Source organism: Aulostomus chinensis, chromosome 19 (assembly GCF_037954235.1).
Source record: "Aulostomus chinensis isolate RoL2024-O1b breed Wild chromosome 19, RoL_Achi_v1.0, whole genome shotgun sequence".
Lineage (NCBI taxonomy): Eukaryota > Metazoa > Chordata > Actinopteri > Syngnathiformes > Aulostomidae > Aulostomus > Aulostomus chinensis.
In genome coordinates, this window is record NC_141338.1 from 11,593,829 (window position 1) to 11,621,310 (window position 27,482).

The following is a 27,482-nucleotide window of genomic DNA, read 5'->3' on the forward strand; positions in this document are numbered from 1 at the left end:
TTATGAAATAAAGAAGTGACGATCGTTTCAGAGGATGCGGCAGATCTGGCAACCCACAGACGCAATCCGTGTCAATTGCCGGGCGACGTAGTGCGAATAAAGGCCGTAGCCTATTTGGACCGCCGTCTGTTTTAACGTGCTTTTAGCCATGTCAGCCTACATAGCGGGCTGACCACTCACCCTCCAGCCGGCCTGCTGCTGCTCCCTGTCCGGCGTGTGTTGCGGGGTCACCGTGTTTTTCCGCCGTCATGACAGGTGTTCATCAAGGTACCGAGCCGACAGGATGACGCCTTTCTCCGGGATCGCTCGATGTAAAAGGTGCATAATAAGGGAGGTTTCTGCCTTTGTTGTCATAGTGTTTATCCAATAGACACCAGCGGACACCAGAATGAGGACAGGCTGCCCTCTGATAAGCGTTAATATTAATGGCCTATAATTAATCCTCTGGCGGATGTTAATTGGTTAATGGCTTTAGAGCCACGCAGCCACTCGTTGATGTGCTTTATTGTCGTGTAACGGCTCGTCGTATCGGTTGAGAGGATTTGCAGCAGATTAGAGAGCAGCCGAGGAGACCGGAGCTATCTGCCGGTAAAGATGGTGTTCCGGAGTGAGGAGATGTGTTTGGCGCAATTGTTCCTGCAGTCCGGCTCCGAGTATGACTGCATCAGCGAGCTGGGTGAGCTCGGGCTGGTCGAGTTCCGAGATGTAAGTAGACTGTGTCTAACTCAACACTCTCAGGCCTCTGAGCTTTACTGTGTGTGTGATTGTATTTATGTATTTTTGCCAACAGAGGACTGAGTAACTAGTGTGATGATGTCACATTGTTCTGTCTGCACATTATGTTGGGGTGGGGGGGATGGGGGTCCATAAGTAGGCCATGTGCAGAGGAAAATGTAAAGATTGAGTGGAATCATAACTACAATCAGCCACCAGCACCCACTTTATTTTGTAAAGTCAAAAACTGGGAGAGGAAAAAAAGTCCTGGAGTTTCTAAATACCAGTTTCCAGGCCTGGAAAAGGGGGTAGAAAATTTGAAAAAAAAAAAAAATTCTAAAAAATGTAAACGTTGTGGAAATTTGCTCCAGGAAGAGCAATAACATGTTAGAGATCGACTAAGAATAAAATCTATCTTGATTGTCGCTTTTGTCATTTTTTCATTCATTTTGCTGAAATATTTTGATTGATTTATTGATTCAAACATGAGAAAGAAAGATTAAAAAAACGAGACAACAAAAAAAACAGGGGAAAAAAATCATATCAAGCAAATAATGACATCATGCATTCACGCCATCAAGAACATATGGATGTTTGACCGAGAAGAAGAGGTTATAGGCCCGTCCTATGAGCGCCCATCACAGGGATTTCTCTGTGTATTTGTTACGCTGACACGGATCACAATCCTGGAGATGTGTTAGTGAAAACTTGTAAGGACGTGTTTCTTCACCAGAGGATCCTTGTTAGCGCTCGTGCTTCGGTGCTGATGCGGTAACTTCCAGTCACCTGACCTGTGATGCTCCTCTGGTTTCAGCTCAACCCGACTGTCAGCTCATTCCAGCGGCGCTTTGTCAGCGAAATCAAGAGATGTGAGGAGATGGAGAGAATTCTGGGTAAGAGAGAGAGAGAGAGAGAGAGAGAGAGAACATACCTGGGTAGCGTCACGTGGGTGCAGCCCAAACCTGGACCTGGGCCCTCAGGGACCTTCCCGATGCAGCTTGTTCTGAAATGTCTGCGTTCGTGTTTGCAGGTTACCTGCTGAGGGAGATTCAGAAGGCTCATATAGCCGTTCCTGAGGAGGATGAGAGTCCGCTTGCTCCTCCTCCCAGACAGGTCCTGGAGATCATGGTGCGTGGTAACGTATTCAGATACCAGCAGGCGATTCATATCTGTCTACTAGGGTGACTCCTCCATTTTAAGAACATCCAGTTTCCCTTTCAGGTAGCAAGTATATACACTGAATGGGTGTTGACTTTCATTTCAGCACATTAGCCATTATAATGTTATACGTCATCTTATCACTTGCTTGTTGTTTTTTTTTGGACTGACTGCTTCAAACTAACGTCAATAATATACCTTCAGGAATGCTGGATGAGAATTTTTAATATCATGGGATTCTGCTTGCTCTTCTCCAGCAGATTTTTCACCGAAGGCTTTATTCAGGTTTCTGAAACTCGGATTTAAGCACATTTACATGCTCAACACATAACCGGATACCCAAGTGAATTGAAATGATTATACCAAAAAAATACGCCCCCAAGGCCACAGCCGAGCCGACTTAGTCTGGCCTGCAACATCCTCAAAATAGGATTGTTGCTGTTGTTAGGCTACAAGTCTGTGCTGCAGTTAAACTTGATTCCAACAGGGGGCACTGTCTACTGTTAGACTGGATGAAAGGCCTCAGAGTTGATTCTTGTTCACTCAAGTGAAGGCTAGTAAGCCAAAGCTAAAAATGTCCATTATTGGTGTAAAATTTATTATTAACATATTATTTTATGTATAAAATTAGTTTTAAACCTATCATGGATATTTTTCAGTTGAATTTGGTACAAATTTAAAGACAATCGCCACCGATTAAAATTACTTTTATGATTTTTTTTCAAGCGTAAATGAAAGTCACCTAGCTATCGTTATGCTATCAGCGAACTACACCAAAAAAGCATGACGTCAGTGTAGCTACAACTAGCCTTGCATTCCTGTTCTCAGCACGATGAAGTTTGTTTTTACTGTTTTTTCCAAATATGCAAATTGTATAATAATCCATCCATCCATCCATCCATCCATTTTCTTCCGCTTATTCTTGTTAAGGGTTGAAGGGGGGCTGGAGCCTATCCCAGCAGCTATGGGCGAGATCAGGGTTCACCCTGGACAGGTCACCAGTCCATCACAGGACCAACACATAGAGACAGACAACCATTCACACTCACAGCCACACCTACAGTCAATTTAGAGTATCAATCAGCCTCGTCCCCTTTTGATGTCTTTGGACTGTGGGAGGAAGCTGGAGTACCAGAGAGAACCACACAGGAACAGGGAGAACATGCAGACTCCACACAGAAAGATCCAGTCCACTCGAACCCAGAACCTTCTTGCTGTGAGGCGACAGTGCTAACCACTGCACCACCGTGCCGCCCCATTGTACAATAATTAACAGTTTAATGAACAGTTGCTGTAGTCTTGTTCAACCTTGGTTTTTCAAGACACAAAAAGTTTTCAAAATCCATATTTACAAATGTGTTTTGTGCCGTACAACAAAACGTCAAAATACATCAACCCAGGCTGAAACACAGACCTGACTCCCCACATTTAAGCAAAAACCTGTTGACATGGAGACGAGGGAGAGTGACGCTCAATGATGGCACCTTTTTTAAGGGCTCAGTCCCTCAAACCTTTTTAAATGCAGTTAGCGTTTTCTTGCTTTTTAACAATATATACTGACACACCAATTTCTGGTGATTTGCTACCCCTGTTGACTTGGAGTGTGAACTACAAAGCACTAGTTTATTCAGTTGCCCTACATACTGTATCTTTAAAGTCCTGGATCGGTGTCTATATCGAGGTCTGAATCCTGGCAGCTCACTGAGCAGGTTATCCAGCTGCTGAATGTTGACTGACGTTGGTGTCTGATGTGTGTGCTGATGTTCAGGAACAGCTTCAGAGGCTGGAGATGGAGCTCAGCGAAGTGGCGAGAAACAAAGAGAAGCTGCGGCGGAACCTCCTCGAGCTCACCGAGTACACACACATGCTGAAGATCACACGGACCTTCATACACAGCCGTTCCAGAGTGAGTGTGTTTGTGTTTAGCTGTCGAATGTTTTGACACATCACACTGCATCCTCCAGTCTCTCAGCGAGGATGCTTCAGCTCTCCAGCAGCATCTTGTTTCCTTGACGTGTTTTGTTTCCCTGGGTGACAGACGTGAAGCTGCTGCTGCTGCCTTCAGTTAATGACACGGTCGCAGTGCAGCCGTCACAAGCAGCGCCTGACTCATCCGATGTTTAAAATAGAATACAGGGAATGATTTGGCATTTGTGAGAGGAGACTACACTCGTTCCAATGTGTGAATGTTGCATTAGCGTTATGTTAAACCATGATAATATAAGCTTTCATGAATGAAACATGTTCCTTCTCATAATTAGCATGAGGCTCTTGGTCCCCAGTATGAAGAATTCCCTACAATGGAGACAGACTCGGTGACGGGATGCACCGGCATGCAAAGACTCGGAGCTAAACTGGGGTGAGCAGCACAATCTATGCATCACTTAGGGCCATTTAACCATCAGTATGGAGCCGCAGTCGTTAAGAATCCCATCTCCTCCGGCTCCAGGTTTGTGTCCGGCCTCATTCAGCGGGTGAAAGTGGAGGCTTTCGAGCGCATGCTGTGGAGAGTGTGTAAAGGTTACACCATCCTCAGCTACGCGGAAGTGGATGAGAATCTTGCTGATCTTGATACTGTGAGTTGCATAACGAGAGAATATGAGCTCCAAAATGAACGTGACGAGTTATTTTCATGCAGAGAAAATTAAAAATGTGTTGAACCCTATTAATGCTGTATTTGATAGAGAAACTGTTACTTATAATTTAGATTTGTTTTAATTTCCAAACTTGAACTTTTTCGCTTATTTGTACATGAATCCATCTAAAATCAGAATATCTGCAAAGGAGGAAATTTTTTTAGTGTGTGTCTGTTTCCTGACGTTAGAATGTGTGGTGTAATTATAGAAAAATATTAAATAATTTTTTCAAACTTTTATTTACAGTCAACATTTGTTGATTTAAATGAAAAATAAATTGTTGAAAGCAAATAACTTCAAAGCAAAACACTGTGTTGTTCCAGGGTGAGATCAGCAAAAGTGTTGTGTTTCTCATCTCGTTCTGGGGAGACCAGATTGGACAGAAAGTTCAGAAAATCTGTGATTGGTAAGGATGACATCATCAAAGACTGACTTCATCTCTCAGTACCGGAGGTATTCTTCATCCTGACCAGCATCGTCTTTGTCATCCTCAGTTACCACTGCCATCTTTATCCGCACCCTGAGAACGATGAGGAGAGGGCGGACGTGTTGGATAGCCTGAGGACGCGCATCCAAGACCTCAACAATGTAAGACTGTTGTGGAGGCTTTTAATTTGGACAGGATCGAGGTATAACCCTGATTCTTATTCAGTTTACTGCACCACGTGGCTCCTGCAGGTGCTGCATCGCACCGAGGACTACCTGAGGCAGGTTCTCCAGAAGGCCTCTGAGTCAGCATTTACCTGGGTTGTGCAAGTGAAGAAGATGAAGGCGATCTACCACATCCTCAACCTCTGCAGCTTCGATGTCACCAATAAGTGTCTGATCGCAGAGGTGTGGTGTCCTGTCAGTGACCTGGCAAACCTGCGGGGGGCGCTAGAGGAAGGCTCGGTGAGAAAAAAATAGTGTGAAGGCTCAATGATTATGACTGAAACAAGAATTAATTATTATTATTCCACTCTGCTGGAGCTCAAAATAGTGTTAGTGAGTAGTTAGTTAGTCGCGCAGAAGTGGAGGCCTTTCCGTTTGTTTCTAGTTCAAAGTTTTTAGCCATCAGTCGCCGTTAGCCTCAAGCTAAATATGTGTAACTGGCTCCTCCTGAACTCTGTAGTCACAAAGAAGTAATGCAGGGGGGGGTGGATGTCTCTGTGAGCTCAAGCAAACTATTTGTAAGTACTTGAAAACCAAAATACACTTTATGGGCAAAAAATCCCTTTAATAAGAAAGTATTAACCATTGGTTTGGATCTTTTTAACCTTTTATTGGAATGAGATACTGCATTGTGTTTTTATTGTCTCAGTTATTGACAGCAAATCTTTTGGAAGAATCCCTTTCATCAACCTCTTACTCCGTATTGGCTTTTGATGCAATTTCTTTGCCTTGTTTGGCATTTCCTTTTCCTTTAATGCTTTTAGCTGCACTTCTAGATGCACTGGAAAAATATCAAAACAGGTCAACACACTTCAAAGTGCTCATCTTCAAATGTCATTGCCAGTTTCCAACTGACAGCAGTTGTATAGCACGCATAATTGCACCCACCAGTGTGGCTCTGGGCATGTTGCTCTTAAAATGAGGCTCGAGAGAAGTTTTTTTGTTGCTATTTTTGTCTTACAGCCATTTAAAATCTACACCACAATATTTCAGAATTCCCTGTTTGTGTGTGTGTGTGTGTGTGTGTGTGGTGTTATTGTTGGTGGTGTTTTTTTTCTGTTAGAGAAAAGGTGATGCCACTGTGCCGTCATTTGTGAACCGCATCCCAAGTGCTGACACTCCGCCTACCCTCGTAAGAACCAACAAGTTCACATCTGGGTTTCAGAGCATTGTGGAGGCGTACGGGGTGGGGGACTATCGCGAGGTAAGCCCAGGTAAGAATGACTGTGTCCTCTGTAGTAAAAACGATTAAAATAACTGCTTTAACCGCAGCTTCACGGCAGAAACCACATATCATATTTTTTCTTAATTGGCAGCTCCCTACACCATCATCACGTTCCCTTTTCTGTTCGCCGTGATGTTTGGTGACCTCGGCCACGGGATGGTCATGAGCTTCTTTGCGCTGTGGATGGTGCTGACAGAGAAGAAGCAGAAGAAGAAACGCTCCAGTAATGAGGTGAGAATGAGTTTCTCCCTTCAGCCGTAAAGCAAAATCTCATTAGCGTAAATGAATGATTGCTAATAGCTCACTGTGTCTCTGCTCTGCACAGATATGGGCGACATTCTTCAACGGGCGCTACATCATCCTCATGATGGGGCTTTTCTCCGTCTACACCGGCCTCATTTACAATGACTGTTTCTCCAAGTCTCTGAACATCTTTGGCTCTGGCTGGAGCATCAAGGCAATGTTCACAAATCAGCAGTGGACGTATGTTAGCTGTACAAACACACACTCGTTGCTACTTTATCATTCAGTCCTAACTGTTGTTTACATTTCAGAAACAAGACTCTTCAAACAAATGCTTTACTCACATTAGACCCTAACGTCAGTGGGGTTTTTGCCGGACCCTACCCATTCGGCATCGATCCTGTGAGTAAACAAACAGTCATAATCTCATCATTCTGCATTCCAGTCGTTTTCTTGAGATGCTTTTTGTCACCGCAGATATGGAACATGGCTGTGAACCGGCTGTCCTTCCTAAACTCTTACAAGATGAAGATGTCAGTAGTGATCGGGGTCATCCACATGAGCTTTGGCGTGGTGCTGAGCGTCTTCAATCACTTGTAAGTGACTTGAGTTCAAGCCCTTGGCTGCAGTTGATTGCAGTTGTTAGTGGACATCCTTCCATATCAGGGCTGCCTGACAGATATTTTCCCTCTTGAAATACAACTGCCACAGTTCTTTTGAACTGCCTGATAGGCTTCACTTTGTCTTTTGTTTGGTATCTGAATGAGCAAAGTAGGGTTTAATGCTGCCGCAAACATTTAAATTTTTGCAATACTTCACCCAAAATGTGTATTTTAAAAATACTTTCAGTAACTCAGAAATAGGTGACTTGAGCTCATAAAGACATTTTTTTCCCCTCCTGCATCTCTTTTTTATGACTTCAAAGTGCAGAGAGAGCCGGCCAAGTGCTTTTAGCATGAAGCTAATGGTGCCTGCTCGCCACCAGCTCCTGCTGCACACCAGTCAGGCGCAGCATTCTTGTTTTCTGATGCAATACGTTGATGAATTAAGACGGCCAGAAGTGTAAAAAAAAAAATATATATATATATATATATTTTTTTTTCTGAAATAGAAAATTGAAATTTAACTGAAAAATTGTTCTAAATGAATGGATTAGCTGGTCCACAAAATCTAAACACAAATAGAACAGAAACATGGTATTGCTAGCACTGTGTGGAATTTTCATAGGATTAGAGCAGCATGTGTCAGTTCAAGTATCAGGGTGCTGCTTCCAAACAACAAGGCACTGCTGTATTTATTTGCATCTCGAGTGGAATTAAGGTCTGAGCTCGAGCAGTCACTGGAGCTCCATGGAGAGACACGTTCACACTCGTGATAGCATCACTGGTGACGCAGGTTGATAGCAGATGCTCTTGAAGAAATGAGCTCAGAACTAAGAACTCTTGAATTAAATTACATTTTATCATCCACTTCTCTGCATGAAACGATGACAGTCACCAATGAACCAGTGCTTTGATGATACACATACAAATAGCACTAGTATTCGTGTATTGTTGCATAAGAACATTCTTTATCATCACTTCCCGATCACTTTCTTCTCTCCCACACCCTCCGTCTTTAGGCACTTCCGACAGAAATGTAATGTCTACCTGCTCTTTCTTCCTGAGCTCCTCTTCCTGCTCTGTCTCTTTGGCTACCTGGTCTTCATGATTTTCTACAAGTGGTTGGCATTCAGCGCACGAGACTCCAGCCAGGCTCCCAGCATCCTCATCCACTTCATCAACATGTTTGTCATGCAGGGAAAGGATATCACGCCTCTTTACCCAGGACAGGTGTGTGTTTTGCGTCTGGTGGTCAGCTCCGTGTGTGTTTTGATCATCGTTGTGTGAGCCGGTGTGTGTTCTCTCATCTCTACAGACAGGGCTGCAGATCTTCCTAGTTTTGGTGGCTCTGCTCTCAGTTCCTGTGCTGCTGTTGGGAAAACCTCTCTTCTTGTATTGGCTGTACCGCGGAGGAAAAGGCCTGCGCAGACGTAGGGTGAGTCTGCTCCAAAATACTGCAGTATAAATACTGTATACATCTTAAGCTCAGTATTAGTATGGAAAACAATGCTGTTTTGTCTCACAGGGCTATGAGAGGGTGAGGCATGCAAGTGAGGATGACAACTCCATAGCACCATCCTATGAAGATGATGAAGAGGAGGGGCTTGATGAAATGACCAGCAGAGATGCTCTTCCCAAAGAGGTCAGAGGTCAATATGTTAAATATTTGTATGTGTAGGGAAAGGATAATCTCAAACGCTGTTTTTAACGAGGACATTTCTTTACATTTGGCACAAATGTTCCCCTAGAGTCAAGCTGGCACTATTTGATTTTGGTAGATTAATTGGTAGGTTAATGTTTTTGGGCATAACTCAATGACACTGTAATTATATGGTATACTAATATCTTAATCTTATGTTGTTTATTTAGCATAGACTAACTGAAGATCTAGTATCAGTCTTTGACCAGTCCTAACGACAAATGTCACTTTGCGTCCTCCATCACGTAAGCCAGGTTCTTCTGAAAACTCTGTCTTCTACTTTGTCCCTTTAGAAATTTATGGGCGAAACCAACAACACAGACAACAAGGTTGTTGTTAGGTGTTCAGGCGTAAATAACAAACTCCAGCAACATCACCAGAAGCCCCAGCCTGAGGATCGTTTCTTAATATCTGTCCCATCGCCGGGCTCTAATCTCCGCCTCTAGCGCTGACAGGAACACTAGTATTAGAATGAATTACTGCATCCACATGATGTAACCTTCAGTCCTGACTGTGAGTCAGTACTTTGTGTATAATGTGAATTGTTTGACAGTTTGACTTTGCAGATGTGCTCCTGCATCAGGCCATTCACACCATCGAGTACTGCCTGGGCTGCATCTCCAACACGGCGTCCTACCTGCGACTCTGGGCGCTCAGCTTGGCTCACGCCCGTAAGTTCACCTTCTAAAGTTAAAGTATCTACACTGTTTGTGTGTCCCTTTAGATCATCTTTATGCGCGTATTTGTTTGTTTTGTTTGTTTGTTTGTTTGTTTGTTTTAGAGCTGTCCGAGGTGTTGTGGGCGATGGTGATGCGGCTGGGTCTAAAGATCACCACCAGAGTGGGCGTGGTGTTTCTGGTTCCTGTCTTTGGCCTCTTCGCCGTGCTTACCGTGTCCATCCTACTGGTCATGGAGGGTTTGTCAGCGTTCCTCCACGCTCTCCGCCTCCACTGGTGAGTCTGACTATTCACGTCACCTCGGGCCTCTTCAAAGTCAGATATGAGACTAATATTTCCAGGGAGTGAAAGGATCATAAATTCCAGATATCTTTACTACTCCGGGAAGCAGTATTAGTATAATTAAATGATACCATCTCCTGGCTGTGACTATTATGTATGATTTAATGGACCTTGTTACTCACACATATTGTGAATAAGAGCACCAGTAAAGACTTTTCAAAAATAGCTGATAGGTTGTTTTTTTTTTCTTTTTATTAATCAATGTCATTTATTATGTATTTAATAAAATGCTTGTTATTTGTTATTTCAGGGTGGAGTTTCAGAATAAATTCTACCACGGGACCGGCGTCAAGTTTGTGCCCTTCGACTTCTCTCTTCTTCCTTCTGTTTTTGAGCAAGACGGTCTACTTTAAGCATCGGACAGCAGGCGGCTGCAGGAAGACCGGACGATTCACACTGTGATAACGACAACTTTAAAAAACAACAACATTCAAGACAATGAAAAATCACTCTTGTAGCAACATTTTTCACCGTGACGATTTTTAAAAAGGGCCGTGCTGACTGCCTTACTACTCTACCCAGCAACTCTGAAATACACCAAGTTTCAAAATTAAGTTGAGGATTTGATTTGCTTATTGAGATTCACTTAACGAATGCTTCTCGTCAGTTAGTTGGAGTAAAAAAAATTGATTTGCATTGTGCTGCGTAATCTTGTTTTGTATTATTTACACGGTATTTAAAATGAACTGTTACACAGTGCAATGTAAAGTTCAAATATGTTACAACATTATCTAGTGAAAACCATATCAAGCATCCTGATGTAGTGCCATAGAGATTTGTGATGATGATGATGATGATGATGATGATGATGATGATGATGGTGATGATCTGGGGATGCCTTTCACTGGTTTTTCCAAACTGGTCCTCAACGATGTGATGACAGAAAAAGCTGTAGGCATCGAAACCTTATAATTCTCAGACAAATGGAAAAAAACAAGCACTTTGGAAAAATGATTGTACAAAAGTTTTCACTCATGACTGTGATGATGCCAAATGAAAACAATTTCCAACTGTTAGTTGTTTGCTTATTAATTATTAATGCATTTATTTAACCTCCCCAGTAATCTACAGAAAAATAGAAGAAACTCCAGAGGTCTTTCTCGGATAATTCTGCTTATTGCGTTGTTGATGATAAGTAATCATGCTATTTATTTAAATCACTGTCTGTATAAGAGTCAAATATTTTATCATTTTGATGTGTTGAATAAAGATTTCAATAATTGCAAGCAAAAACAAAACATATTGATGTTTGATGCTTAATCATATTATCAGGAATTCCATTTTTCCCAAATTACATGCTGCTCTAGAAAGTTTGATGTCTGTCCTTCATATCTGGTGGACAAAAATCTCAAATCTGACAAATCTATACCTTGACTAATTCATCATAAGCTTAATTCACTTTTGATTTGGTATTCTGACAAAAACAATGCAATATTTACAATTCATATCCCCCAAAAAATATTGAAAACAAATTCTGAATCTTATAGGAAAAAATATGCACTTTAAAGTCAAGCATCCAAGTGATTTTATCAATGATAAACCATAAAAAAAGCATTTAAAACATTTTTCTGAGTGAAAATGAAACCCTCATCAAGGCCCATCGGGACACAGATGGCCAGTGAATGATGAATTTTTACCAGCTAATCAATACATGGAGGACCGCTGAGTCTCTGGGCAGGGGAGTGAAGCTCATCTCCACCTTGTAGGGGCTCAGCATTAGTAAATGATGTGGTCATTACATTTAAACCTGAAACTTCTTCTTTTACCTGAAAAAAAAACTTAAATGTCAAAATTCTGATCGTCTCTGAAACTCTTGTGGTTGCACGTTTTGACTGCATGTGATTTCTTCTTCTTTTTTAATTAAATTCCCTAAAATTGAAAAAAAAATGTGATTTGGATTCAAAATCTGGGCGGCACGGTGGTGCAGTGGTCAGCACTGTGGCCTCACAGCAAGAAGGTTAAAGAGTCGAGTCCCGGCTCGCGCACAGGATCTTTCTGTGTGAGTCTCCATGTTCTCCCTGTTCCTGCGTGGGTTCTCTCTGGTACTCCAGCTTCCTCCCACAGTCCAAAGACATGCAATTGGGGACGAGGCTGATTGATACTCTATGAATGTGAGTGTGAATGGTTGTTCGTCTTTGTATGTTGGCCCTGTGACGGACTAGCGACCTGTCCAGGGTGAACCACGCCTATCGCCCTTAGACGCTGAGATAGGCCCCAGCCCCCCGCCCCCCGCGACCCTCAATGTAGGAATAAGCGAAAGACAATGGATGGATTCTAAATCTTCAAATCTATTTAAAAACTTAAAGGGTCTTATTTTTCCTCATATTACTATTATTACTTCGACCTTGCACACATAATTTAGATTTTTAAATTTTACATTTTAAAAATCCACTTGGAAACTTAAATTTTGTTCTAATTCTATTCGATTATTATTGGTATAACGGGATTATTCATGGATTATTATTATTAAGACATGTTTTCAATAAGCGACTTTTTATTCGTGAGTAAATGACATGCATGTGGCCCGCGCGCGCGCGCGCACAAACACACACACACACACACACAAACAGACACATAGACCTGCACTCATTAGCTACAGTCCTGCGATGAACGCGTCATCTCTGTCATTCAGGATTCTTTCACATTAGACTCAACTCGACGGTATAGTTAATAGTTAAAGAAAACTGGACTTTGTTGTGTCGTCCCAGCGGAACATTTAAAGGCGGATATTATTACTTTAAACTGTCTCTGAGGAAGGGGCGGGGGAGGAGGAGAGGGGACACCAAACAGCTGCAAGCTAACAGTTAGCTAGGCGGTGCAGTGCAGCTGCTAGCGGACCAGCTGTTGGTGCGTCTCTGTCCCCGGCAGCGAGCCTCTCTGTCCAGCCTCCGAGGACTCAAGAGGAACAAATGAATGAGCTGGTGAAGAGTTTGCCCTCCCCGTCTCTCCCGGGGATCCTGGTCCCGTGTCTGGATACCTACAAAGGCTGGCTCTTTAAATGGACCAACTACCTGAAGGGCTACCAGCTGCGGTGGTTCGTCCTCAGTAACGGCCTGCTGTCCTACTACAGGTAACCAGGGTTAGCCAGAACTCCCTGGGGCACCAAGAGGGGGGGCTTGGGGGTCCTTTACTCATTAATAAATAAATAAATAAATAACGCAAGTTATCTGCAATTCAACATTTATTTAACTTGAAGTCATACTGAGATTGAATCAAAATAGCATAAAGGGCGTCAAATTACAAGAGAGGCATTAAGTATAACAGTTCATAGTCAAACAGCTGTATTCAATCAGGCTTTAAGCAACTGCAGCAGGTTCTAACCAACAGCCTCTGTTATTCTGTGTTTAAATTCATTTAAACTCGGCCTGCTTGTTCCAGGACCAAAGTAGACCAGGTTTAATTTGCTTGTCCTTGGAACTGATGCCATCCCTGCAACCTGAGACTGAGACAGTTTTACAACAAGAAAAACTTAAGTGAATAGGAAATAATCTTGTAGACTGAGAAGTACCCATGTTGTAGCTTATGCAAGTGCTATTAGAGGGTACAGCGATGAGTCCCAAAACTAGAATGAGTCCCATATCTTGGGTCTGAGTACAGGGGAGGTCAAGTTTGGATAAGGCAGACATTGAGATATATCAATAAATAGTATGTAGAAATTCAGTCTGAGAAAGAGGCCAGCAACTAATGCATTTTCCCGAGGCCATGGAAGAACAGGACACACCACCCGCAAGAGTACATGGTAGCATCGTAGCGAGACCATCGGTAGGATGTTTAAATTCTACCCTCTTGTCCAATCAAAGGGTCAAATTTTTCTAACTTTCAAAAGAAATTAGTTGCAACATCCAAAGTGTTGATCGAGCCAGTTGGAACCTCTGCAGAACCTGGTGAGAATAGAAGTGATTGATTTGTTTTTTATCTTGGGTTAATTTAAAAGGTAATTTCCTATCTAACAGAGAATGCTGCAGGGCCCTCAAGCCTGTCTGCAGGTGCATTTGAGGGCTCTGAATAACCTCACAACACGACACACTTGCTTCTACACTGCTGCCACTTTTCTTAACCAAGGTCTCATCTGCTTCACCCAAACATTTTAATAGGTACATTTCCAAGAACAATGCTATATACATCCATAATGCTAATTTATTCAGAGAACATCATTAATATACGTGACACATGGCGAATGTGCGCTTTAGACTGTAAAAAAGTAGATAAATTGGTTTAAGCTTCACTCAGCCTCCGCAAAATGACTCATTTCACTACCATGATGTTAGTTATTCAGTCTGGTTGCATTTGGAATGTATGAAGGGAAGTGTTTGGTGCACATGCGGGGGGGGGGGGGGGTGCATTCAGTGTTATTGGCTAATGTAAACAGCATCAAAATCTGTAACAAATGTGTTTTGTGTCCGACTTCTATTTACATTGCATTGAACTACACATGTAACATACATGATTTGACCTACTGTGACTCTGGTTTAACAATAACTGAAGCAGCTACCATCCATAAATGGAGCTGCCCCCATTTTGTAAATGGAACACGTCAACACGGGAGACAGCGCAGAAGGTTAAGTGTTCCTCGTTTTCCTCTGGTTTCACACGCTCCCATGAACAATTCTGCTTTACGTCGTTTTCCCTCAGGACACAGGCAGAGATGGGACACACATGCCGGGGCACCATTCCCCTGGTTACGGCTCACATTGAGGTGGGCGAGACGTGCAACTTTGTGTTAACAAGCGGGGGCCGAAGTTACCACCTAAAGGCCTACTCAGAGGGGGAGTGTCAGCGGTGGGTTTCAGCCCTGCAGCAGGCTAAGGCTAATGCTACTCCCCTGATGCAGCATCACCACGGTGAGCCAGACACTCTATACTGTATTTGACCCTCAGGATGTCCATGTTGCAAATATGGATCTTTCATTATTATTTCTGGCTCTGCTAAGGCTTGTTACATATTCACAAACAGAACCAGTTCAAAGAAATGATGTGAATTCCTGAAATGGACTAACAGCATTTGAATTGCTTTGGGAGAAGGTTCCGGGTTCCCGGCTTGGGCACGGGATCTTTCTGTGTGGAGTCTCCATGTTCTCCCTGTTCCTGTGTGGGTTCTCTCTGGTACTCCAGCTTCCTCCCACAGTCCAAAGACATCAAGAGGGGACGAGGCTGATTGATACTCTAAATTGACTGTAGGTGTGAGTGTGAGTGTGAATGGTTGTCTGTCTCTATGTGTTGGTCCTGAGATGGACTGGTGACCTGTCCAGGGTGAACCCCGCCTCTCACCCTTAGACGCTGGGATAGGCTCCAGCCCCCCCCCCCCGACCCTTAAAAAGAGTAAACGGAAGATGGATGATGGATGGATGGAATTGCTTTGGGGATTTGAAGTTGTACTGAGAAGAAATCACATCCCAGATTAAGTGCAAAAGTGCAAGATTGATGATTTGCATTTCAGAGTTTTTAGGGTCCCTTTAAAGAGAGGGAGGTGAATCTTGATTATATTTGGATTTTGCATGAAGGATCCTAACAATGTGTGCAGTGTGGTGTAAATATCACCTCCTGCATCCTCTAGGTGGTGCGAAGTAACACACATTACAACACATAAGACAACCCAGTGAAATGCTGATGATTTTGTTACATCAGGCTTAGTTCCTGTAACCAGCAGGACTATGACTTTAAGTAAAATTCAGCTGGTAGGAGTCTTCTGGCCAAGATGCTCATCAAACGTGTGAATTATGTACTACAGTTTCTCGTTGTATGATAATTTATCAAAATTGGTCGCCTCGCTAACAGGTAACAGGGTTTAACTCACAATCCTCACAGTGTTTCTGACCAATTGCGTGATAGAGTTCCTCAAACTATGAGGAGCACTGCCACTGCCACTGCTACATTTAAGTACAAAACAAATAACTTTTCCTGCTGACACCAGATGGCGCTATGGCTAATTGCCCCTCAAATTTTACAGGTTCTTTCTTGATCCAGACTCTGCACCTCCACCAGCTTTGGTCAAACTAGGGTTCATATTTTTTGCACAATCCTTCTGAGGCCAAAAAAATGCAGACACATTTTGTTTTATGAATACATACCCTGGAGGCCGCCTGTGTAATCTTCCTGCTGCTAAATACTACAATCACTGCTGGAGTTTTTCCTCCCCTGAATATGCACTTGGAAGGAATAGTTCACCTTAGAAAATAGTGAGCTTACGTTTTATTTTAGTGTCATCTAAACAACAGACCTCTAGAGGGCAGTGTTGTTCTAGAATGGAACAGTCATAAGGGAGCAGTATGTGAACCTGTCAGCTGCCACTGTTCTTTCGTGAATATTTACAGTTTCACTTTGTATGATAGTGTAATGAAAAAAAATATGGATTTACTAACATATAATATTATAATGAACATCTTGGGTGTGTTGGTCAGTGCTGTCTCGTCACTCAATGGACACAAAAGCAAAGATGTCCAGTGTGTGTCGTTGTCGTCGTTGTCCCCCCCCCCCCCCCCCCAAGCTACCACCTCCTTAGCACCCGTCTCCTTTCTCCCTCCCTATCTCCTTTCTCATTCCTTGCCTTATTCAGTATGACGACAGTCAGAGCTGAATGAAATGACCTTGCTGTAGACTCCTCCCTCTGCTCTGGTTGCAGGAGAGAGAGAGAGAGACACACATACACAAACACTCACGCTCACAGACACACACACACACACACACGCGCGCGCGCGCGAAAACCAGAGGGAACGCGCCTTTTCATTGAAATTATTTTCCAGCACACACCCTGTGGATAATAGGAAGAAATGAGTGCATCATTTTCATTGTGTGTCACCTTGTAAGTAACAATTACTTTACAATGAGACAATAATAAGATTTAACAGACATGTGTTTGTTTGCATGTGTGTGTTTGTTGCCAGTGGTGTGTCCTGTGCCTGTATAAATATAGGGAGTTCTTATTTGATTGAATATAAAGTACGGAAAATGTCACTCAGTTAAACGGGCTATACGTGTCTGACATGTTTCCGGTTTGTTAAATGTAGCTGCAAGAGAAGAGCGTCTATAATTCTCCTTTAATGCTGAGTTAAAGGTTTACACCTGCATTTTCTTACGCTGCTCTTATTAGCAATGCAGGGACAATGACTAACGTGGGAATCTATTTGTGCCATTTAGCAGCGGTGCACATTGCCTCCCCGTATACAGACGGTGTTTAAAGCTCCTGTAAAAAAAAATTAACAGGATTTAAAAAGCTGAGCCCATTAAGAAGGTTTTGTGCCGCCTCACTTTATCTCTCTGAGGTTTCACACTGTTCAGAACTTGTGTGTGTGTGTGTGCGTGTGCAGTGTGATTGATTCGTTCGTTTAATTATAGTCATTCTACTTTTGCGATTTTACCGAGGCTTTACACAGCACAATTTTAATAGGATAAATGTGTGTGTTTCAAACACAAGCTTTTTAGTGGCTTTAACATCAGGTTAAATGAACTGGCTGACAGCCTTAATTAAGCAGCTGTGAAGCACCTGTCCTGGAATCCCATATAATCTGTTTATTTCCCTTTGATTGGACAAGCAGCAGTGAAACCAAGTCCAGACCTTCCCAACTACCGTTAAACACGTGGGTTGACCAATAGTCAAGGGTGTGAGAGTTGCAGCTGGTATTATAGCTTCATTTCTACCGTAGCAGAAATCTAACCGACGATGAATCCCACTTTGTGTCCATACTGGTCACCTGTGGGTGTGTGGTCATGAGTCAGCGATGCGTCACCAACTTTATGTCTAATAACAAGTTAGTACACAGCTGAGGACTTTCTCCTCCCCTGCATGGAGGATATTACGTGTGTGTGTGTGTGTGTGTGTGTGTGTGTGTGTGTGTGTGTGTGTGTGTGTGCGTGAGTGTGAAGAAGCAGTGTGTGTGAGTGTGAAGAAGCAGTACACAAGTTGGACGTCAGATTGACCCAGATGTAAAATTCATAATCTAACATCACTATAAGTCAAGTCATATTATTGTGTTTCTACTATATATGGCACATGAAATCATTACACAGGCCTGAAGGATTTTCACTCTCTCTATTAAATCTTCTCCCCCCTGAGATTTTGTTAATCTGGTGTGCCCTGATTGTTTGGTTTCTTTGCCCCTCTGATAGGGAGGAGTAGTTTGTCTCTGCTGCAGACATCACTGGCCTACATTCACTTCTTCTCAGAGTAGAATCTCAGTTTCTAGAAACAGAGAAGGGCGTTTTGACATGAAGTTATGTACATTGAAAAGCTACTTGTGTGGATTGTTCTGTCTAAAGGAAGACAACAGCCATGATCTAAATTTATCCGAATGTCTGCTCAGAATCTCTTTCAGGTGTGCTCTATTTAAAGCCTCTGAATCTATTTAAAAGTAAGATCTCAAGGTTTAGAGCCAAATATCAGACTGAAGAAGAAAATGTGTATAATGTAGACAGAGACATGTTTTTTATAACTTTGAAGCTTAGTTTGATCTTTGATTTAAATTTTTAAAGTGAGGAGGAAGATCATGGGGATTGAATATCATATTTTTTTCATTATTTTATGGTTTCTGGTTCAGACTTCTTGTCCTCCCTTATAGAATCTAAAATCCCTGAGACTGATGGATGCACTCATACCAATACGAGAGAGGAGGAGGACGAAGAGGGTAATGCGTCAGCATCTGTTTTTTTTTTTCCCTCAACTTCTAAAAATAGCCGAGCCTCCTGATTGCACAGGCCTACGTTGCCAGGGCAACAGTGTTCATTCACAGCTTTCTGTTCTTGTAAAGGATGGGGTGTCAGAGATCAGAGTGAGAAGTGTTATCGCCCTCCATCCCAATCCCCAATAACACACTCCTCAACTAAATTCAGTCTCTCCTAATCTATCAGGCCAGGCTCTCGTCTCACTTCTCCTCTTCTCTTTAGTACACATGAGGTCACCATCAGAAACGCACCACATCACTCAGACAGTACCTCTTTTTTTGAGCCCAACTTGCTTGGAGGTTATACCAAAATGAGAGAGAGAGAGAGAGAGAGAGAGATCCAAACCGCCGAGGCGGGAACCCTGAACGGCTGTTGAACTTGCAGCAGGAAATCGCAAAGGAGCTTTAAGAAGTGGCTTTGACGTCACTGGACATGGAATTGTTTGTGGTGAACAATGAGAGACGTGTGCTTGCTCTGAGCCTAAACATGTCTCTGAGGTACTCATTAACACAGGTGACGGTGATGTCAAACTATTGTAAGAATGTGTCTTTGTTATGTAGCAAGTTGTTTTGCTAACCTAATAGCTTTTGCTCAATGGAAACCTAAAAAAAAAAAGGCCTACTGTGTGAAGTCTAGCCAGCTCCTCGCCCTCTATGACATCTACAAATGAAATGTACTACTTTTCTCTGGCATGCCTGTGAGAAGATGACTCAGGAGATGAAGGCCCCGTACCGCAGGAGGATCGAGCCGTAACCCAAGGGGTGCTCAAGACTCTGGCCAGCAAGCTAGATGACCTGAGCACCTGTAATGAGCTGATTGGAAAGCACGGCGCTGCCCTCCAGCGCTCCCTCAGCGAACTCGAGGAGCTGCGAGGATCTGCCGACAGCACAGACAAAGTGAAAGCTGTTAATGAGCGAGCCACCCTGTTCCGCATCACCTCCAATGCTATGATCAACGTGAGCCCCTCAGCCACTTACTGTTATTAGCCAGATTATTAGGCAGATCATCTTTTGATGTGTGTGTTGTGTTCACACCTCAGGCTTGTCGTGACTTCCTGGATGTAGCAGAGTCTCACAGCCGGAGATGGCAGAAGGCCCTGCAGTATGAGAGAGAGCAGCGTCACCATCTTGAGGAGACCATCGAGCAGTTAGCCAAACAGCATAACAGCCTTGAGAAAGCCTGGAGGGAGAATCCCACCTCATATACAGGTGAGACTCTTCACTCTCTCAGACTCTCCTTTGCTTCTTCTCATCCTAACCGTTGCATATAGAGTGGAAAGCACTTCTTTCGGGTATGTAACTACGGTAAAAGGATTGACAAAGAAATACCGTAAAACAGAGATGAAAATGTTGATTTTTCAGGTTCTTAGCATTGTTAATTTCACTCTTTAAGGCCAAAATTTTGAAAGTGACACTGAGTGAATCTTTCATTTTTTTGATGGTGATAGTCTTCTTCATCACTTCCTCTGAGTTTGTGAACTTTTTTCTCTTTTGTTGTCATGATTTTACTTGAACCTGCTACTCCCACTCCCTTCTTACTCCACAGAATTATCTATTTGCCAAATATTCATCACCTGTAGGCACCTCAGGAAGGATTGATGCAAACACCAAACTGTTGCAGAGTCTATTTGTGCAATTTCTAGTACAACAAATGAAAGAAAAGAAACAGTCAAATTAAATCTGAGTTAATGTCAGTTCATTAGCAAAGTTCAGTTGAGATTACTTGAAATTAAATGATTTCATCTTTAAAAAAAAAAAAGGTCCTTGGTTTCACTGCGACGCTACTGGTTTTGTGATTCTCTCTTTTATTGACAATAATGAAATTTTCTGACAAGAAATCAGAAAAGTATACTAGGGAGACTTTTTTTTTTAAGCCGTCACTGCAGTGCTATTCTATGGTATTGCAGGTATTATCTATTTACTTCCTACATATTTCCTTGTAGGCGTGGAGAGATCTCAGGAGGGGGATGCGAGTGATGAGAACGATGACGCTGAGTTCTTTGACGCCATGGAGGACTCGCCTGCATTCATAACTGTGACTGCCAGTGCGGACATGCAGCACAAGTGAGACAAAGTGCCAACGGACAGTAGTAATGTCTCAGCTGTCAGCTGTATATAAATGTTGTTGCTCTGTCTCTGTCTCAGGCGCTCAGGAAGTAATCAGAGTATGATGAGCGGCGGAGTTCCCAATGATTGGACTCACAACGAGGATGTAGGTTCATGAACTGTGTTTTGACTGCTGCAGCACGCATAGCTACACTATTAATCACCTTCCCGTGTTCCTTAAGGACTAAACAAACCAAAAGAGAGAGACTTAGTTTAATATTCTTATATTGCATGATCGTGCTGTTTGAAATAGTTGGCATGAATTTATCAGAGTGCCTTTAATTCTTAATCTATTTGTAACCTGGCTCCAGTTTATTCCCCATGATATTTTGGAATTATTTTGCCTGAAAAATGGTGACTGAATGGCTAAAGACTGATGTTTTTAATCACTTTGCTAACAAGCTCATACTAATTGCTGTGAAATTTACTCACATGCATTTGTTGACACAGAAAAACATCCATCTGAATCTTTCTGTTTCAGTTTTTGCAGAAACCTAAGCTCTGTATATTGTTTGTTGTTTTTTCTTTTGCAGGACACATCAGTCACAAACCACATGCAGCTACGAAGAGCAAGACGCAGTCATATTCCTGACAAACCCAATTATTCCCTCAACCTGTGGAGCATCATGAAGAACTGTATTGGAAAGGACCTTTCCAAGATACCCATGCCTGTAAGGGCAAAACTAACATTTGCTAAAATGTAAAATTACCGGCAGCTCTTACTGGAGACCGTCTGTGTCTGCCTCTAATTGCAGGTAAACTTCAACGAGCCGCTGTCGATGCTGCAGCGTCTGAGCGAGGATCTGGAGTACAGCGAGCTTCTGGACCGGGCAGCTCGCTGCGACACCTCCCTGGAGCAGATGTGTCTGGTGGCTGCTTTCTCTGTCTCGTCCTACTCCACCACAGTCCACCGCACAGCCAAACCCTTCAACCCTTTGCTGGGGGAGACCTACGAGCTGGACCGATGGGAGGAGTATGGTTATCGCTCCATCTGTGAGCAGGTAAAAGACAAGCAGGTTGTATATGCTGTTCCATTTGTACTTGTATAAAAATTAGAAAACAATCGAAGAGCGCATACGTCCACTGAGGCAGACTATTGGGCCTTTACACTTAGTTGCTTTGAATTAAAGTTGGAATGTGTGAGAAAGTGGTGAAACCTGCTAATATTTGGACGTTGGATGACAGAGCAGACTAATAAGTGAACTGTGTATCACCTGCTGTGTACACTCAGGGACACTGTTATCTTGACTTTCATCAAACGTGTGAAGTTTGGGAAAGGTCTAAACCAGTGGAGTCCACTTACAACCATCTTGTGGATAAAATATCAAACTTACCCAAAACATGATCTCCTTGCTGGAGATAATAGTACAAAAATATAAATAGAGCATGAAGTCTGAATTACCTGTGTTGTTGCACTCTCAGGTCAGTCATCACCCACCAGCTGCTGCCCACCATGTCACCTCACAGCGAGGATGGACCCTGTGGCAGCATATCACTATTGATAGCAAGTTCCGTGGGAAATATATCTCTGTTGTGCCACTAGGTAGGAAACTATTGACCTCGAAGCAGCTCAGTGCTGACTATCTATAGTGTAGATGCCTGAACAGATCACATGCAAACATCTGTATTTTAATATCCTCACTGTAGGAAACATTCACCTGAAGTTCCACTCCAGTGGGAACCACTATGTGTGGAGCAAAGTGACCTCAACGGTGCATAATATTATAGTAGGAAAACTTTGGATTGATCAGGTGAGCTCCTCTCATGTTGTGTCTGTCATCTATGGACTCTTATTAGTAGAAGGAAAAGTGTCCTTCATGTCAGATGTGCTTGTCTTTCTGTTGGCAGTCTGGGGACATCGACATAGTAAACAACACCACCAAGGACACCTGTCGCCTGAAATTCTCCCCCTACAGCTACTTCTCTAGAGATGCCCCACGGAAAGTATGTCATTTGTATCTGAACCACAGCTCGTTTCCTCTCTGCTTGTAGCTTATCAGTGCAGATCACATTAAATAAAAGCTTTAATGTCTTAAAAATGTTTGCCTCGTCAGATCTTTATGAATTACGAGATGTGAATAGGTCAGTGTCTCACAATATCTGGAACAGTTTTCTCTCTGTGTGTCATCTAGGTGACTGGAGTGGTGGAGGACGGTGAGGGCACCGCACATTACATCCTTTCAGGAACCTGGGACGAGAAAATGGAGAGTGCCAAAATAGTGGACAGTAGCCAAGGCTGTGGAAGTTCTGAGGGCAAACAAAAGACAGTTTATCAGACTCTTAAACCCAAACTGTTGTGGAAGAAATATCCTCTACCGTATGTTTATCTAATCGCACATTTATGATAAGTGCTTTACCGTCTCTCCTCATGTTTCCCTTTTTACTCTGTCGTTTCTCTCACTCTGCAGGGACAATGCAGAGAACATGCATTTTTTCTCCTCTCTGGCTTTGACCCTGAATGAACCAGAGGAGGGGATCGCGCCCACTGACAGCCGTCTACGGCCTGACCAGCGCCTAATGGAGGCGGGTCTGTGGGATGAGGCAAACATCCAGAAGCAGCGTCTGGAGGAATGTCAGAGGCTGGAGAGGAAGAAGAGGGAGGCACAAGCTAATCAGGCCCTGGAGGAAGGTCAGTACAGGGAGACCAATAAGAACAACGATACAGACTCTGCATTTTATTCCTCTCACAACATAGTTGACAGGAAAAATAATCTATAGATTATTTACAAATTTGGCACATGGAAATCTTAAGTAAAAACTTTGGTGATTCCTCCAGTCAACAGTATCCTAACATCATTATGTCATTTTCACCAAGGGACCATCAACAAATTATTGTTTGAATGACGCAAATTATGATGATTATGGTAATTATTTTAATAGCTGTGTGCCAACTGGCCCATATTTAAAAAAAAAAAAATCACACTCATGTAAGTGATGTATTTATTTGGAATAGTAAATGATTTTTTTCCCAATAGCTTGTATGACATGTAACCAAGTGGCTCTAAATCAAACAAGATTTTATTACTAGATTGGACAAGTGACACACCTCTTTTGTGTACAATTTTACTGCGTCTTTTACAAGTAAGTGTGCTATGTGACCTGGAAATTGATGAAAACAGTTGAGATTTATGGAAATCATCACCTCATCATGTTGCGTCTAAAAGTAATGTGATTCTGCGTCACTAGGGCAGGACATCGAGGGTTACCAGCCGCTGTGGTTTGAGAAGAGGACTGAGGAGACAACTGGGGAGAACACATACATCTACAGGGGAGGGTACTGGGAGGCCAAAGACAAAGAGGACTGGAGCCAATGCCCCGTGATCTTCTAGAACTAAACAACCAGCTCTTCTCTTTCAAGCACAAATCAAATTCCTGCTTCCGCCAACTACTCGATTCTCCTCCGCTTGTGTCCTCTAAATGCATGGTCTCAGTTCATAGTGGTTCATGTGTACACTTATTCAGCAAACTTACACCGTGCAAAAAAAAGAAAAAGAAAAGGGTTTCTGCACCTCATTCCGTCGGATGTGTGTAGGAAAAAGCTAAAGAGGAAGGATTGCCACTGCTGTTTGGTTGCAAGCACTGAATGTCTTCTTCTCAAAGTTAGAACAGCATGTTCCTCATGCTGGGCTTTAAAAGGACCAAAACAGGACACTGGGTTCCTCTGTTCTTAAATCTAGTTCACCACAGAACTTCACTTTCTGGTCCCTCCTGATTCTTGGGTGTACAATTCCTTTTTTTCCTCTCATTTAAAGTGTACAGCTGTGAAGATCAGCTATAAAGCCAATGAAAACAAAGGTAGTGGTTTTCTCTGGGAGGGGCAGATAACGGAGAATACCATTCTCTTTTCTAAGTAATTGCTGCTGAGGTGATGATTGCGGTTGTATCAGTAGATTTTCTGTGCTGCAGGGAACTTACTAATAGTCAAGGCACAACCTGTAAAAACAGTTATATAGTCTTCTCTGTCTCAAAGGGAATTTTGTCACTTTACAAAGATGAAATTACATCAGAAATCTTGGCTTTGGATGTACAAATTACAACAGGAGTAGAAAACAGCAGCAACTCCAATGTTTACAAAGCTAACAGCATCTGACACTTTTGAGTTGCATTATGGGAAGTGTAGGATCTAGTTTTTTTTTTTTTTAACCATTTGATAGACTAATACTGCGTTCAAGACAACTCAGAAGTGGGAATCCCAAGATTTCATTTAAGCTCGCGGAGTGCTAACCACAAATAGCCAGTTCTGAACAGTATGCCTCCTCCTAGCAGCGCTGGAATGTCCCCACATATATGACCGCCATTTCGTGTAGAGTACAGAGAGATTAATGTAGCAGCGATTAGCATTACGAGAACACATTTGGTGAGGGCTGGAACGTAAGAGTGTTCATTTATATTAAGATAAGATGCACACAAAGTTCACAATAAGAACAATCATGTTCTTAAAGCTACCATATTTTTCATTGTAAGTAATGTGAGGTTAGAGAAATAAGCTCTGGAAAGACTTTCTGACAGGCAATTATGGGCTTGGATGCTATTCAATTCATTTTCCCCATCTTGGGTCTTGTTTTTCCCAGACTTCTGACTTGTCTTGAAGGCAGCATTAAAGTCTGGATATCTCTGCTGCTGCTGAATTTAATAATTCATTTTTCTTTTATTGTCAAGATGTTATTTAACAAAGAATACTTTACCACTTGAAATATCTTGATATCTGACCTGCACTCAATTGCAAATCTGCTAAACCTGAGTTTTGGTTTCAGCAAGGTATTATTATTATTATTATTAATTATGAAATGAACAAATGATAAAGATCTGGCATGTTTACAAACATTGTTTACTCTGCTGTTCATTTTCTTTATTTTAATTCAGTTACTGCTTTTTTTTAAAATCCGGGTTAATAGTTTAGTAAGTAGCGACAAACTTGTGTCCCCTAGTTAAAGTAATTAGAAATGTTGAGTGCTGTGAGTGGTTTCTATATTACAAATTATGTTGCTTAAAAAGAGGTGTCAGCTATAAAACAACGGTAGACTTAATTCAGAAGAAAATAACCCCAGGTAAACAAATTGTGTTTTACGTAGCACAAAAATGTCAGTGTTTCTTCCATTGAATGAGTTTATATTTTTAAAAAACTGACTTAACATAAAAACAATTGATAATATACCTAATTTTTTTGTGTGTGTGTGCAGCTGAACAGTGATGTACCTGAATAGTAAATATACGTCCTCCTAATAAACACTAACAATCTGTTTATTTACAGTTTCAGCTTACTGTGTATACTGTATATTCTAAGGGGCATGGTGCAGATGCATGACCATCTGGTTAGTTTGGGCTTGTAAATAGCAACATTGTAGAAATTGAATCACCTCATCTGAAATCACAGTAAGAGAATATTGTTTCACAATTTGAGTATTCATATTATGGCCACTATTTAACCTCTACATGTGCATTAATGTAAAAAGTTATTTGATTGTATTATTGTATTCATGAGTTGTTGGGTAAAGTCAATGTGGAGAGTAATTTAGAGGGATAGAATACTGATGATTCCAGTAATGTGTTGTTCAAATTAAGCACAATATTATCTTTATCGGCAGGTAATAATGTCACATTACTCGAAGGTATCCATGGCAACATATACTGTAACTATGCATGGTTTTAGGGTGTGTAAACCCTGCTGTAGTGGGAAGCTTCATCACTTAGCTAAGTGTGTGTGTGTGTGTGTGTGTGTGTGTGTGTGTGTGTGTGTGGACTCTTACTGAAACAAGTGAACTCACCATTTGTGCCCAATGACCTTGAAAATTTTACATTTTTTAAGCCCAAATAAAAACATACTGTCGAACCACTTCTGTCCCGTGTGTGAATTCACAAGCGCCAGATGACACAGAAGGCTTGAAGAGAAACAGCGTGTCCCTTCACAATGCCTCGAGGCCAACGGTTTGTCTTGGGACTTGGGAGTGTCTTGAATCTGGGATGAGGTTAAATGTCGGCTACAGAATAACAAATAAGACACCAGTAACCATCTGGCAATACATGAAAGCCATGCTGACTACGTTTCAAAAGCTGCTCCAGGAGACTTGGATATCAAAGAATTCTAACATGATTGTTTAATTGACTGATTGGATGTTGCTTCTTTCGTTGCCATCCATCTATTTAGCTATTGGGGAGGTAATTCCAGACCTTAAAAAAGAAAAATGCTGTTCAATTCACAACCCAAAATTCAATATACTGCAGTATCACTTTTGTATATCCGCTAAACACATAGATGGATCGTTCATTAGTTCCCGGTGAATATCAAATAGTATTTCTGCTTGAAATGCCCATCCTGAGGCAACATGACATGGCCTTCAGAATAAAGAAACACACACACACACACACAGAGACAAACTAACCAAACCAAAATCATGACCCTCATGTCTTTTCCAGGTGTGATATTCAGTGTCCGTATTTTAAGTTTACCCCTGAAGACATAAATACCAGTTGATCAGTAAACCGTGACACTTGACTATCCTCCTTCAAAGCTGCAGAGGAAGAAAAGTGAACTAAATAGCACTTAACTTCACTCCTTAGCCTGTTAGCTTGTTTTAGTTAACCCTGTTTCCACTATCTACTTTAACTCTGTGGGAAAAGTTCAATTATTTCAACATACATTTGGGTATATATAAAACAAAATGTGCTGTAAAAATAAACTTTTGCACTGGATTTTGGCTTCCTAGCTAGCATGTGGCATTCCATCTATCTGTGAAGAAATATAGTTCTTGCATAAAATAGCAGGGGGCATCATCAAA

At 42.1% G+C, this 27,482-nt stretch overlaps 2 protein-coding genes across 5 annotated transcripts; both read left to right on the forward strand.

Moving 5' to 3' along the window:
* Positions 1 to 71: 71 nt before the first annotated feature.
* Positions 72 to 10,427, forward strand: atp6v0a2a (ATPase H+ transporting V0 subunit a2a). 3 transcript variants are annotated; one of them, XM_086187207.1, is made up of 20 exons: positions 72 to 705; positions 1,529 to 1,607; positions 1,745 to 1,842; positions 3,641 to 3,778; positions 4,134 to 4,231; positions 4,322 to 4,448; positions 4,832 to 4,914; positions 5,003 to 5,096; positions 5,187 to 5,399; positions 6,223 to 6,373; positions 6,476 to 6,615; positions 6,710 to 6,867; positions 6,939 to 7,029; positions 7,105 to 7,223; positions 8,249 to 8,459; positions 8,545 to 8,664; positions 8,755 to 8,871; positions 9,482 to 9,599; positions 9,710 to 9,881; positions 10,198 to 10,427. In XM_086187207.1, exons 1-20 carry the CDS (start codon positions 595 to 597, stop codon positions 10,298 to 10,300), a joined length of 2,541 nt encoding a protein of 846 aa, XP_086043333.1. In that variant the 5' UTR covers positions 72 to 594; the 3' UTR covers positions 10,301 to 10,427. The 3 variants fall into 3 exon arrangements, with proteins under 3 accessions (XP_086043333.1, XP_086043334.1, XP_086043332.1); XM_086187208.1 differs by having other exon boundaries at positions 4,155 to 4,231; XM_086187206.1 differs by having other exon boundaries at positions 5,003 to 5,399.
* A 2,095-nt stretch (positions 10,428 to 12,522) lies between these two features.
* On the forward strand, positions 12,523 to 26,531 carry osbp2a (oxysterol binding protein 2a). 2 transcript variants are annotated; one of them, XM_086186652.1, is made up of 14 exons: positions 12,523 to 13,017; positions 14,580 to 14,788; positions 19,304 to 19,557; positions 19,641 to 19,809; positions 20,544 to 20,664; positions 20,746 to 20,812; positions 21,240 to 21,377; positions 21,462 to 21,707; positions 22,129 to 22,249; positions 22,354 to 22,457; positions 22,555 to 22,650; positions 22,839 to 23,023; positions 23,115 to 23,335; positions 23,893 to 26,531. In XM_086186652.1, the coding sequence occupies exons 1-14, from the start codon at positions 12,857 to 12,859 to the stop codon at positions 24,033 to 24,035; spliced, it is 2,235 nt and encodes a 744-aa protein (XP_086042778.1). In that variant the 5' UTR covers positions 12,523 to 12,856; the 3' UTR covers positions 24,036 to 26,531. The 2 variants fall into 2 exon arrangements, with proteins under 2 accessions (XP_086042778.1, XP_086042779.1); XM_086186653.1 differs by having other exon boundaries at positions 19,307 to 19,557.
* The last annotated feature ends 951 nt before the right edge of the window (positions 26,532 to 27,482 follow it).

Excerpts from the sequence above, each read along its gene's own strand:
- atp6v0a2a (XM_086187206.1), top strand. The coding sequence starts at position 595 with ATGGTGTTCCGGAGTGAGGAGATGTGTTTGGCGCAATTGTTCCTGCAG. Across the intron at positions 706-1,528 it reads GGCTGGTCGAGTTCCGAGAT|CTCAACCCGACTGTCAGCTC; the intron begins GTAAGTAGACTG and ends CTCTGGTTTCAG. Across the intron at positions 6,868-6,938 it reads TTCACAAATCAGCAGTGGAC|AAACAAGACTCTTCAAACAA; the intron begins GTATGTTAGCTG and ends TTTACATTTCAG.
- osbp2a (XM_086186652.1), top strand. The coding sequence starts at position 12,857 with ATGAATGAGCTGGTGAAGAGTTTGCCCTCCCCGTCTCTCCCGGGGATC. Across the intron at positions 20,665-20,745 it reads AGTGCGGACATGCAGCACAA|GCGCTCAGGAAGTAATCAGA; the intron begins GTGAGACAAAGT and ends TCTCTGTCTCAG. Across the intron at positions 23,024-23,114 it reads TGGAAGAAATATCCTCTACC|GGACAATGCAGAGAACATGC; the intron begins GTATGTTTATCT and ends CTCACTCTGCAG.